This window comes from Pseudophryne corroboree, chromosome 3 (assembly GCF_028390025.1).
Source record: "Pseudophryne corroboree isolate aPseCor3 chromosome 3, aPseCor3.hap2, whole genome shotgun sequence".
Classification (NCBI taxonomy): domain Eukaryota; kingdom Metazoa; phylum Chordata; class Amphibia; order Anura; family Myobatrachidae; genus Pseudophryne; species Pseudophryne corroboree.
In genome coordinates, this window is record NC_086446.1 from 27,639,171 (window position 1) to 27,652,786 (window position 13,616).

Consider the following 13,616-nt stretch of genomic DNA (forward strand, 5'->3'; position numbering starts at 1 on the left):
CTGGAAAGACGCATGGACCCTGTAGCAACAGGTCCTCTCTGAGAGGAAGTGGTCAAGGATCTTCTATGAGCAAGTCCTGAAGATCCTGATACCAGGCCCTCCGTGGCCAATCTGGAACGACGAGTACTGCCGGAACCCTTGTTCGTCTTATGATCCTCAATACTTTTGGAATGAGAGGAAGTGGAGGGAACACATATACCGACTGAAACACCCACAGAGTTAGCAGGGCGTCCACTGCACTGGTTTGGGGGTCCCGTGACCTGGAACAATACCTCGGAAGCTTCTTGTTGAGGCGAGACTCCATCATGTCTATTTGAGGAATTCCCCAACGCCTTGTCACTTCTGCAAATACCTCTTGATGAAGAGCCCACTCTCCTGGATGGAGATCGTGTCTGCTGAGGAAGTCTGCTTCCCAGTTGTCCACGCCCGGAAGGAAGACTGCTGACAGAGCGCTCATGTGCTTTTCCGCCCAGCGGAGAACTCTTGTGGCCTCCGCCATTGCCTCTCTGCTCTTTGTTCTGCCCTGGCGGTTTACGTACGCTACCGCTGTTACGTTGTCCGACTGAATCAGGACAGGTAGACCTCGAAGAAGGTGTTCCGCTTGCAGAAGGCCGTTGTAAATGGCTCTTAACTCCAGATCGTTTATGTGGAGACAAGTTTCCTGGATTTACCATTTTCCCTGGAAACTTCTTCCTTGCATGACTGCTCCCAAGCCTCGGAGACTTGCATCCGTAGTCAGCAGGACCCAATCCTGGATTCCGAACCTGCGTCCCTCCAGAAGGTGAGAACTTTGCAGCCACCACAGGAGAGAAATTTTGGTCCTGGAAGATAGACTTATTTTCCGGTGCATGTGTAGGTGAGATCCGGACCATTTGTCCAGCAGGTCCCACTGAAACACCCGGGCATGAAACCTGCCAAACGGAATGGCTTCGTAATCCGCAACCATCTTCCCTAGCACTCGAGTGCATTGATGAATCGACACTCTTGCCGGTTTCAGAATCTCCTTGACCATGCATCCAGAGCTTTTTCCGCTGGAAGAAACACTCTTTGCAGTTCCGTGTCCAGGATCATGCCCAAGAAAGACCGCCGAGTTGTCGGAATCAACTGTGACTTTGGCAAATTTGGAATCCAACCATGTTGTTGCAGAACTGTCAGGGACAGTGCCACGTTTCTTAGCAACTGCTCCTTTGATCTTGCCTTTATCAGGAGATCGTCCAAGTACGGGATAATTGTGACACCCTGCTCGCGTAGGAGTACCATCATTTCCGTCATTACTTTGGTGAAGACCCTCTGGGCCGTGGAAAGACCAAACGGCAACGTCTGAAATTGGTAATGACAATCCTGAACTGCAAACATCAGGAAAGCTTGGTGTGGAGGATATATTGGAACATTTAAGTAGGCATCTTTTATGTCGACTGACACCATAAAATCCCCCCCCTTCCAGACTGGATATCACTGCTCGAAGAGATTCCATCATGAACTTGAAAGTTTTCAAATACAGATTGAGGGATTTTAGGTTCAGGATCGGTCTGACCGAGCCATCCGGCTTTGGTACGACAAATAGGCTTGAATAAAACCCTTCTCCCCGTTGAGACGGGGGTACCGTGACAATGACACGCTGTTGACACGGCTTTTGTATCGCAGCACGCACTACTTCCCTTTCTGGGATAGAAACTGGCAAGGCTGATTGAAAAATCGGTGGGGGGGAGGGGGGCACATCTTGAAACTCTAGATTGTACTATTGGGACACTATATCTAACACCCAAGGATCAAGGCCCGTGTGAAACCAGACCTGACTAAAGAGTCGGAGGCGTGCCCCCACCGGTACGGACTCCCGTAGAGGAGCTCCAGTGTCATGTGGTGGACTTGGCAGAAGCCGGGGAGGACTTCTGCTCCTGGGAGCCTGGCACAGCAGGCAACCTTTTTCCCCTTCCTCTACCTTTAGAGGCAAGGAAGGACGACCCTCTTCCTTTTTTGTATTTATTAGGCCGAAAGGACTGCATCTGATAATGGGGTGCCTTTTTATGTTGTGCCGGAACATACGGAAGATGACTTACCCGCTGTAGCGGTAGACACCAGGTCAGCGAGGCCGTCACCAAACAAGACACTACCTTTATAAGGGAGAGCTTCCATAGCTTTCTTGGAGTTGGCATCAGCATTCCATTGATGAATCCACAGCGCTCTCCTGGCCGAGACTGCCACGGCATTGGCCCTTGATCCCAAAAGGCCAATATCCCTCGCTGCATCCTTTAGGTAAGCTGTAGCGTCCCTGATATAACCGAGAGTCAACAGAATGTTATCCCTATCCAGGGTATCCATGTCAGATGCCAAATTATCAGCCCACTTAACAATAGCACTACTCACCCATGCCGATGCCATGGCAGGTCTGAGGAGTGCACCCGTAGTGACATAAATAGCCTTTAAAGTTGTTTCCTGCTTACGATCCGCAAGATCCTGGAGGGCAGCAGTGTCGGGAGACGGAAGCGCCACCTTCTTGGACAGCCGTGACAGAGTTTTGTCCACATTGGGAGATGACTCCCACTTTTCCCTGTCGTCAGAGGGGAAAGGATATGCCATAAAAATTATCTTGGGAATCTGCCACCTTTTATCAGGCGATTCCCAAGCCTTTTCACAAAGAGTGTTCAGTTCATGAGAGGAGGGAAAAGTCACCTCAGGCTTCTTTCCCTTATACAAACAAACCCTTGTATCTGGAACAGCAGGTACTTCAGAAATATGTAAAACATCTTTAATAGCCACAATCATGTACTGAATACTCTTAACCCATTTTGGATGTAAACTGGCCTCACTATAGTCGACACTGGAGTCAGAGTCCGTGTCGGTATCCGTAGCAGCTATTTGGGTAAATTAACGCTTTTGTGACCCTGAGGGGACCTGTACCTGGGACAAGGCGCCCTCCATGGATTTTCTCCACGTTTGTGTCTGAGAATCAGATTTATCCAGCCTCTTAGACAATAACGCCACATTTGCATTCAATGTACTTAACATATTCACCCAATCAGCAGTCGGTGGTGCCGACAGTCACTCCCAAATCGTTCTCTGCGCCCCCAGTAACTTCCTCCGGGGAGGAGCACCCAACCTCAGACATGTCGACACACCGTACCGACACCCACCTACTCACACTGGCTATGGGGGACAGACCCACAGGGAAGCCTGCTAGAGAAAACACAGAGGGAGTATACCAGCTCACACCCCAGCGCCCATATAATACTGAATTATACTGTATTATAATATAATACTGAGTGCGCTGTTACATAGCACCAAATCTCTGTGCCCCCCCCTTTCTTCCCGTTTTGCTCCCTGTACTTGTCAGGAGAGTGGAGGTCCGGGCCAGCGTCTCTGCAAGTCTGGAACTTAAAAAAAAAAAGTGCTGTTAGTCCCGATTGCTCTCAGGAGGTGAGGTCTTTTCTGGACAATTTTCTGGGGAAATCAGAAAACTATTCCCAGATTACGATATTCTTAATACCCCTTTCAGATTAAAATAGCGACCCAGAATTTGGAACACAGGTCTAATTAGGGTCAGACCCGGCTTAACCCCATTACACAGGGCCTTTGACCCGGGTTATTCACGGATCAGTCCGTTTACACGGGATGCGGTCAATTTACCTACAATCACAATCCCGGCACCAATGACCGACTGTCAAAATCCAGACAAGGTAAAAATACCAACATTTAAAATACCGACAAGATATAACCCCCCCCCCGACATTTAAGATGTCGACAGGTCAAAAGGTCGACATGAGTTTTTCATTGAAACCCACTTTTTCATACAGTGGGTCTGGAGGGGGAATATAATAGTGTGACGAGCACAGCGAGGCACCGTGCCCGAAGTATGGCGAGTGCAGCGGTACACTTATATGGTATCGATGTTGACCTATGTCGACATACACACCAAAAAGCCATTGGAAAACTCGTGTCGACTTTTCGACCTGTCAACATTTTAAATGTAGGTATTTTGAGCTTGTCTGTATTTTGACAGTCGGTCAATTGTTGACGGGATTTTGACTGTATTTTGATTGTGGGTATTTCATACGAAACCCCATTTATACTGCACACGGGTGCAATATAAACTCTTCTGCTGGCGCTTGGAAATGAGCCGGCCCTTCCTATGCTGAAAATGGGTCCTGGGTCGGATGACCTGGGGTACCCATTTACACTACACCGTGACCAATGTCCAACCCTGGTCACAACCATGATCATTAGCCAGGTTAACCAGATTATTTTTCCTGGCCCCTACCAGACTCAGCAAAATCCCATGTTGATGTGCGTTCATGTGCAGTAACCCAGGATTTTGCTTCTATTCTGACAGGGGTATAAGTAATTTCATTTTTACAGGAACATGACTGGATCATAAATTCTAGCAATATCCACCTTGTACCTTCTCCATAGCTGCTACTTTTGGGAATCCATATAGACACAGTGAGAGATGAATCATCAGAGGAGAATTCAAAATATTCAGCAACTGATCAGACCCATTCTCTGAAGAGAACTTCAGTGTCTGAGGGTCTCGGGTTCTGAACCATTCTCTGCAGAGATCTTCAGTGTCTGAGGGTCTCGGGTTCTGAACCATTCTCTGCAGAGATCTTCAGTGTCTGAGGGTCTCGGGTTCTGAACCATTCTCTGCAGAGATCTTCAGTGTCTGAGGGTCTCAGGTTCTGGACCATTCTCTGCATAGATCTTCAGTGTCTGAGGGTCTCAGGTTCTGAACCATTCTCTACAGAGATTTTCAGTGTCTGAGGGTCTCAGGCTCTGACCCATTCTCTGCAGAGATCTTTAGTGTCTGAGGGTCTCAGGTTGTGACCCATTCTCTGCAGAGATCTTCTGTGTCCAAGGGTCTCAGACTGTAACCCATTCTCTGAAGAGATCTTCAGTGTCCGAGGGTCTCAGGCTCTGACCCATGCTCTGCAGAGATCTTCAGTGTCCGAGGGTCTCAGGCTCTGACACATTCTTTGCAGAGATCTTCAGTCTTCCAATGTCTCAGATTCTGACCCATTCTCTGAAGAGATCTTCAGTGTCCGAGTGTCTCAGGTTCTGACCCATTCTTTGCAGAGATCTTCAGTGCCTGAGGGTCTCAGGTTGTGACCCATTCTCTGCAGAGATCTTCTGTGTCCAAGGGTCTCAGACTGTAACCCATTCTCTGCAGAGAACTTCAGTGTCCGAGGGTCTCAGGCTGACACATTCTTTGCAGAGATCTTCAGTCTTCGAATGTCTCAGATTCTGACCCATTCTCTGAAGAGATCTTCAGTGTCCGAGTGTCTCAGGGTCTGACCCATTCTTTGCAGAGATCTTCAGTGCCTGAGGGTCTCAGGTTCTGAACCATTCTCAGCAGAAATCTGCAGTGGACAAATGTCTCAGGTTCTGACCCATTCTCTAAAGAGATCTTCATTGCCCGAGTGTCTCAGGCTCTGACCCATTCTCTGCAGATATCTTTAGTGTCTGAGGGTCTCAGGTTGTGACCCATTCTCTGCAGAGATCTTCTGTGTCCAAGGGTCTCAGACTGTAACCCATTCTCTGAAGAGATCTTCAGTGTCCGAGGGTCTCAGGCTCTGACCCATTCTCTGCACAGTTCTTCAGTGTCCAAGGGTCTCAGGCTCTGACACATTCTTTGCAGAGATCTTCAGTCTTCGAATGTCTCAGATTCTGACACATTCTCTGAAGAGATCTTCAGTGTCCGAGTGTCTCAGGTTCTAACCCATTCTTTGCAGAGATCTTCAGTGCCTGAGGGTCTCAGGTTCTGAACCATTCTCAGCAGAAATCTGCAGTGGACAAATGTCTCAGGTTCTGACCCATTCTCTAAAGAGATCTTCATTGCCCGAGTGTCTCAGGCTCTGACCCATTCTCTGCAGAGATCTTTAGTGTCCGATCGTCTCAAGCGCTGTAGGATTTTTCCCTCCACCGAAGGCAGTTGAGACCTCCACAAGTAGAAGTACACCAGCGATGGAATTGCAGCCATGAGACTCTGGCTCTACTTCTAAGGCGGAAAGAGAAAGTCTCTGGACTGCTGGTAATATCAAAGATTAGGTCAGTGGTTCCCAAACATGGTACTCAAGGCATTCAAACAGTCCAGGTTTTATGGATATCCATGCTTGTGCTGATGGTCAAACTGACTGAGGCACTAATTAAAATGACCTGTGCCTAAGCATGGATAGCCTTAAAACCTGGACTATTGGGATGCCTTGAAGACCGCATTTGGAAACCACTGTTTTAGGTAACATGGGAGTACCCATCAGAAATTGAACAAACTGTGTTAAAAACAGATTCAAATGCTGAGTATTATTGGGCTCATCTGTACATTAATGTAAGCTGTATAGAGGCACTGTCCTAGATACACTTGGAAATGCAACCATCAAATACGGAGTAGACTTGTTGAGCGGTATTATCAGATTTATTGAGCAATGATGCAAGGCACTCAGGGGTACATAATGAAATGATAATAAATAAGACTTGAGGGTTGAAGCAATATAAATGTGTCTGTGGAACCACAAGTCCCTGTGATCTTGCTCATAGATAGTTGGAAATCAGAATGTTTACAGGATATATGATAAAGACTTACTGGTTGATACCGGAATGAGGTGAACCATTATTATTATTCTTTATATGGCGCCACAAGGGTTCCGCAGCGCCCAATTACAGAGTACATAAAATAATAATCAAAACAGGAAAATAGTGACTTACAGTTGAAGACAATAGAAGACAACTGCAAGATAAATAAACATAACTACATCAGCAGATGACACTGAGAAATATCAGGGTGAAACAAAACCACGGGATTTGGTGCAGATGGTTTAAGTAAGAAAAGGATAAGCACATGAGGGAAGGGGGCCCTGCTCGTGAGAGCTTACATTCTAAAGGGGAGGGGCAGACAGACAGGGTTGACACAGATGGGGTAGACAGGGAGCATGGAACAGAGGGTTAGGATGAGATTTGTAGAGAGAGGGGTAGAGGTAGAGAATCCAGAGAAAGAGAGCAGCACATGAAAAATCTTGGAGGTAGGAGTGGGAGGAGGTAATCAGTAAGCAGGAGAGGCGGCGTGTATTAGCAGAGAGAAGAGGACGGGCGGGAGTGTAGGGAGAGAAAAGGGTCCGAGATGTAACTGGGAGAGGAGTGGGTGAGGGCTTTGTAGTCGAGTGTGAGAAGCTTGGATTGGATTCTGAAAGGGAAGGGGAGCCAGTGAAGGGCTTGTAGGAGAGGGCATACTGAATCCAGCTTGGTGATGCATGCACACACACCCACTTGGAGTTTGTACAAAATAGTTGTGGTTCCTATTATTACAGCGAGTGTACTGGTCACTAATGAGAACATTTAACATTACTATAGCAACAGGGCATTTTTGGATGCCACCTTTTAATCCAGTTTGAAGATCCTGTTCAAGCGAATCTGTGTCCTTTTATCAAGTGATAATATCACGGTATTCAAAACCTACTTGAATGGGTAATCCCAAACATCTGACTTTAATTAAAATCATCTAAAATACATCTGAAGAAGTCATCATGACGAAACGCGTATGGTCCACCAATTTGCATACATCGTGTCTCTGTATCTGTGCCTCCCACCCAGAGCTCACACCTTTGCTAAGGTTTGATCCAGCTAACAAAGACCCTTGGTACAGTCAACTTTGGATTGGTCTATTGCACAGGTTCTCAAACCCTGTCCTCAGGGCCCCACACAGTGCATGTTTTGCAGGTCTCACAGAATCACAAGTGAAATAATTAGCTCCACCTGTGGACCTTTTAAAATGTGTAATTAATACACCTGTGCACCTGCTGGGCTACCTGTAAAATATGCACTGTGTGGGGTCCTGGGGAATGAGTTTGAGAACCTGTGGTCTATTGAGATAAATTCTTCTACGTTCTTAGCTTCAAACTGAATTCACAGTACTGTATAAACTAGCGCACTTGGATACTTTTTGTATTGTGTGATTTGTAAGATTCCCACTACATCTGTAGTGCTGCTGTCACAACGCAAAATAGGAGTGTTTTTGTTTAAATAAATATATATATATATATATACTGTGTAGCGCGGTCCGGTACTCACATGAACTATGTATACAACTGGCAGGGTGCCCCACTCTCACCGTAAGTTGTAATATACTTAGAAGCAGAACAGTTGGCACTCTAAGCAAAGCAAACACGTAGCAAACTAACAGTGTTGGTCAATGTTTCAGGGACCTCCGTCCCTTTTATCAAGACTATTTGTTTGCTACGTGTTTCTTTTGCTTGGAGTGCCAACTGTTATATATATATATATATATATATATATATGATCTGATTATTTTTTTTTCACTGAGATGACCAATGAGTAACATGAGTTTTTCAAGGAATTATTAAGCATTTTGTTTATTTCCATATATTTATTTCCAACAGGTGGACGCAAAATCGGGAATACTTCGGAAGGATCTTTCATTTTGTCTCCAGCTTTTAAGATGGAATGTAACAACTTTGCATCAAATTCTCCCGGAGAAAACCCCAATAACCTAAATATACATCCTGTACTTCACAGTGCAGATATATTATCTAATCCCTTTAACCATGAGGATTGCTCTCCTAATGATACAAATATCACTACACAAAAAAAAGCTTCTACGGGTGAAAGTGTGTTTTCCTGTTCTGAATGTGGGAGATGTTATGCCTATAAATCAGCTCTTTTAAGACATCGCAGGACGCACACAGGCGAGAAACCATTTCCATGCTCTGAGTGTGGGAAATGTTTTGCAGTAAAATCACATCTAGTTGCACATCAGAGACGTCACACAGCTGAGAAACCATTTCCGTGTTCTCAGTGCGGAAAATGTTTTGCAAACAAATCAAATCTTATTACGCATCAGAGAAGTCACGCTGGTGCAAGGCCATGTCCATGTTCTGAGTGTGGGAAATGTTTTTCACAAAATTCAGAACTTGTTAGACATCAGAGAAGTCACACAGGTGAGAGACCATTTCTATGTTCTGAGTGTGGGAAATGTTTTACACAGAAATCACATCTTGTTATACATCAGAGAAGTCACACAGGTGAGAGACCATTTCAATGTTCTGAGTGTGGGAAATGTTTTACACAGAATTCAGATCTTGTTACACATCAGAGAACTCACACAGGAGAGAAAGCTTTTCCATGTTCCAAGTGTGGGAAAGGATTTACGCGGAAATCATGTCTTGTAAAACATTGGAGAATTCATGCACAGTGAAAGTAATTTGGAAGTATAAAGCATTTTATCTAAGAAACACATTTCATTAAACATAGGGGCAGATTCAATTAGCCGCAAAGAAGGTTGTGCAACTTTTTACAAGGTTTAAAGCCTACGGCCAGGACTTGTTGCTATTCACTTAGATATCTATGTTAAGTTAACACAGGTTTCAATGGGACAAATTATGGCTTTTAGTTTTCAACAGAGAATTAGGAAAAAGTTAAATATCCGTATACTGCTGTACCTCTGTTACACTCCTCGTTATGTATAATAATACCATGCCAACAGCCGGAGACTACTGAGACGGCCATATCACTCGTTGCTGTCATCGGTAAAAGGGGCGATTTATCAGAGTTGCAAAAAGGGGTGATTATTGGCTATCAGGCCAAGGCTGGTGGTATCTCTGACACAGCGCAGTGTGTGACCTGTCCGCGTGCTGCGGTGAAGGTGTATCGTGACTGGACAAATGGTACCATTGTGAATAACCGACATGCAAACTGCGGAGCACCACGTGCCATTGATGTGTGAGGTGAACGTCTGCTACGAAGGTGCGTGAGGACCAACCGACACGCTACGGCGGAGCAGCTCACCGTCACATTGAGCCTGGGTGCTACCAGACGTGCGTCTAACATGACCCTGCTGCAGTCTGTGCTATTATTTGGTGGTCATCACATTACCCGACTGTATTTCAGATTATATTTTATGAATGTATGTTATATAGGTTTTGTGTAGATTGTTTGTGTCTAATTTTAAACAATATTGTGTTGTTTTAAAAAGAATTCTCCTATCTCCTTTATCAATGAGCAGATATTTCACTCTGTAGATTATAAACCTAAATATGCTCAGTTTGTTTTTCTTTCTAATCTCTACCCCAACAACTTCCCCCTTTCTCTGGTGAACCTGAATCTCTCCAGGACCAGTGGTGCAAGTATGCGGATACGGAGTACCCTTAAGAATTTGGCAGCGGGTACGCAGTACCACCTGCCACACACTTTGCCATTACCATAATTATAATGTGCTACAAAGCAACAAGAGCATGACGGCTCCTCCCACTTTGTCAGGGTTACTGGGAGGGCGACAGTGGCTGTATTTTGCTGTTATAATGGAGGCATTACTATATATTGTTATTAAATTGTGGGCATTACTATATATTTCTATTATACTGGAGGTATCACTATATATTTCTATTATACTGGAGGCATTACTATATATTTTTAGTCTTGCTTCCAGATTCCCCCCCAAAAAGGGGCTGTCATGTGGCCACGCCACTAGTGTCATGTAGCCACTCCCACTAGCAGCATGTGACCACGCCCCCTCACAACACACGACCATGCCCATTTTTCGCCACTCAGTACCACTAAGAAAATATTTCTACTTGCACCACTGTCCAGGACCTACTAAAAGCTAAAACTGGCTTTGGTGAGACCTCTCATGTTAATATATATATTTCTCCAGAACAGAAATCTTTGATCTCCACCTCTGCCCCAGTCAAGGCAAATTCTAGTTACCAGTGAAAAAGCACTGCCTTAAGTATTTGGGTTTTTCCTAACTAGATGCCCCAAGCAGCTTTTCTCTACAAATTACCCTAAGCTGCTCGATACCATCTTGTAGGATCTCAACAAAATGAATATACTGGCCAGACTCCTTTGCTGTTCAGGAACTTCTGGTTCATGCCCTTTCCTGATGCCTCCACACCATTCAATTTAAAATGTCCCACTGACTGTTATCTGGAGAGAGAGAGACAAGTAAAGCTGAGGGTCCTTTTTATACTCATAAAGTAGAGCATTTTGGGTTTCCCTAATGTGCAACTTTATTTTCTCACAGCTCGTCTCATGCAAGGCGTTCCCTGGCACTCCAAACCAGACTGGGGCATCAGAATTGGTGCTCTCAGTGGAATTGGTTCTTCAATTCTGCTCTTCTTTGGGCACCACAGAATTGTAAATGTTCTGACTTAAAAAAAATTCCCACAGTAGCATTTTCCTGTTGAGTGTGGGATTGAGCTGTGCAAACCTTTCTTCTATCCTTCAGACGTCTCTCCGCCAGTTATGAACAACCCAAATTTTCAACCAGGATGAACTAACAATGCTTTCTAACAATGGATCCTATGTGGCCTCCTCTTCCTCATTGACATAGCTCTACTTTGTAACTTCCCGTCTTATGCCAATGATAGGGATAGATGTTGGCTTCCTATATCTCCTAATTTGTCATTTTTATCATAATAAATCCATTATTGAGTCGTGTTGACTCCGCACCCTGCAAGAGGTTTCCTTTCTGTAATTTTATACCTGTCAAATAGAGCCCTGCCTAAGAAAAACATGAATTGGATGGGTAACGTGATGGAGGAGAAACATCTAACATGAAAACTTGAAAATAGATGTGTTAATCTTGTTTCCTCCGCTACCTCGGTTCCCATGATAGAAAACTCCCTGAAAATCTAGTTCCACAGCATCTAAACAAAATGTTCCATGTATTATGATATTGTCCAAAAAAGTTATCGGGCATGAAATGTATCTTTTCACATTACTTATCTTCATTCCCATAGCGCAGCCTCATATTCCCTCTTAGCAAGGCCCATCCCTGGTGTCCCAAAGTACACACATTTATGGAATATGGTATATACTGTTAAGTGTTGGGTTTCAGTCCAAGGGGTAAATTTACTAAGGTGGGAGATTTTTAGAACTGGTGATGTTGCCCATAGCAACCAATCAGATTATATCTATTATCTGCTAGAAGCAGCTAGATAAATGGTAAGTAAAATCTGATTGGTTGCCATGGGCAACATCACCAGTTCTAAAAATCTCCCACCTTAGTAAATTTACCCCCATGAGAGGACTTCCTACCTGCCCCTCCTCACTTCTATTATGGAAACCATTAGGGTCACATGTATCACTGAACATATTGCCAGTACTGGTAACAGTCAAGCTGATGACACTGCCTCCATTTGGTCGAAGTTGAAACATTATAATGACTTCTCTCCACCGGTGGTCCTCATTGTGTCAAGTGTGATGCTGTGATAAGACCTGAAAACATGCCCTGTTCGTATATCATGGGACATGATTTGGAAAGCATGGCTTTGATGTATGATCCGGTACTCTACCCCGACCCTAAGCCACTTAGGAGCATAGGATGGGTTTTGTTGTAGACCCTCTGCTGATAAGTTATCTTCAATGGCCTGACATGATTTCTCAGTATGCTTCTGATCATATATAAAGTTCATATAGATGAATGGTTACTTGATGTCCTTACCCTCAATCCCTTCTCCTGACACCTTTTCTTCTTTCTGTAACTCCCCCCTCACTAATTACCTGAAATAAACCTTGTAACGAACACATTGTGTAATTAAAAATGTAAATAATTTTTTACTGTCATTGATGATTGTCACTTGTACAGAATTAGCACGTTCATCCTGTCTTTGGAAAGTAGAAAAACATCAGATACTACAATAGCTTCAACACTTCATATGTTGGATTCTTATATTTTCCCTGGTCGCATCTGCCCTTTTGCCTCATGTCTGTGCTGGGTTTGGAAGGTTTATCTATAATTTTGGGGGTTTTGTTTGTACTAATCAATGGGAATGGTCTGGGAAGTTTCCTGGCCATGGACCCAAAATTTCCATGTTTTGTTCCCCGAGCCACTTAGTTATCACTATTGCCTATGGCGAGGAGCTCCTTCATGCTGGAAAAGGCATTGTTCCTCAACAAACTTCATGAATGGTTGGGAGAAGTTTCTCTTGGAGGATATTTTGGAACCATTAGTCCTGTGTCCTTTGGCAGGGGACTAAGGAAGCCTCTATACAGATGGTTGATGATATCAATCATCTTGAAAGACCTATCTTGTTTCACACACAAATTCTTTGACAGGTCCATAAGTTTACTAAATGTCACTATTATTTTGCATAATGGCAAACTTTTAACTACTATGTATCATAAATCCACAGACAGGAATATGATTCTACTGGAAACTAGCTACCATACTCCTGCCCTGAAGGCCAACTTTCCCGTATCCCAATTCCTACGTATCATGCATATCAATTTTGATGATAACTCAAGAGAAGACCAATTTAATGAATTGGCCTTCCATTTAGGGACAGGGGATACACAACTAATGGCCAAATTCAGACCTGATCACAGCAGCAAAATTGTTCTGTAATGAGCAAAACCGTGAAAAAAAATGATGGCCCTGATTCAGCATTTCTCGGAAATGTGCTGAAACTGCTATTAGGTAATTTCAGAACATGTGCAAGGTCCTGGCGGGAAGGCTGTGATGGGGCTTAGCCACTGCATTTTGGGCATCGATTCACCATTTCAGGGCGTGGTCTGGAGAACGCAGGTATTTCCGGACCATTGCTGGGGTGGGCCTCTGCAAACCAAAACATGGTGGATAGCTGCTGCCAGCACAACTAGGTTGTGCAGGCAGGGAG

General features: G+C 44.5%; 1 protein-coding gene across 3 annotated transcripts in view; it reads left to right on the forward strand.

Moving 5' to 3' along the window:
* Positions 1-11,872, forward strand: part of LOC135054582 (gastrula zinc finger protein XlCGF57.1-like) — a 134,167-nt gene extending 122,295 nt beyond the window's left edge. For all 3 annotated transcript variants that reach the window (XM_063957742.1, XM_063957740.1, XM_063957741.1), the window contains one exon: positions 8,382-11,872. In XM_063957742.1, coding sequence (XP_063813812.1) covers positions 8,382-9,196 — 815 coding nt within the window. In that variant the 3' untranslated portion in view covers positions 9,197-11,872. The remainder of the gene's footprint in view (positions 1-8,381) is intronic.
* The last annotated feature ends 1,744 nt before the right edge of the window (positions 11,873-13,616 follow it).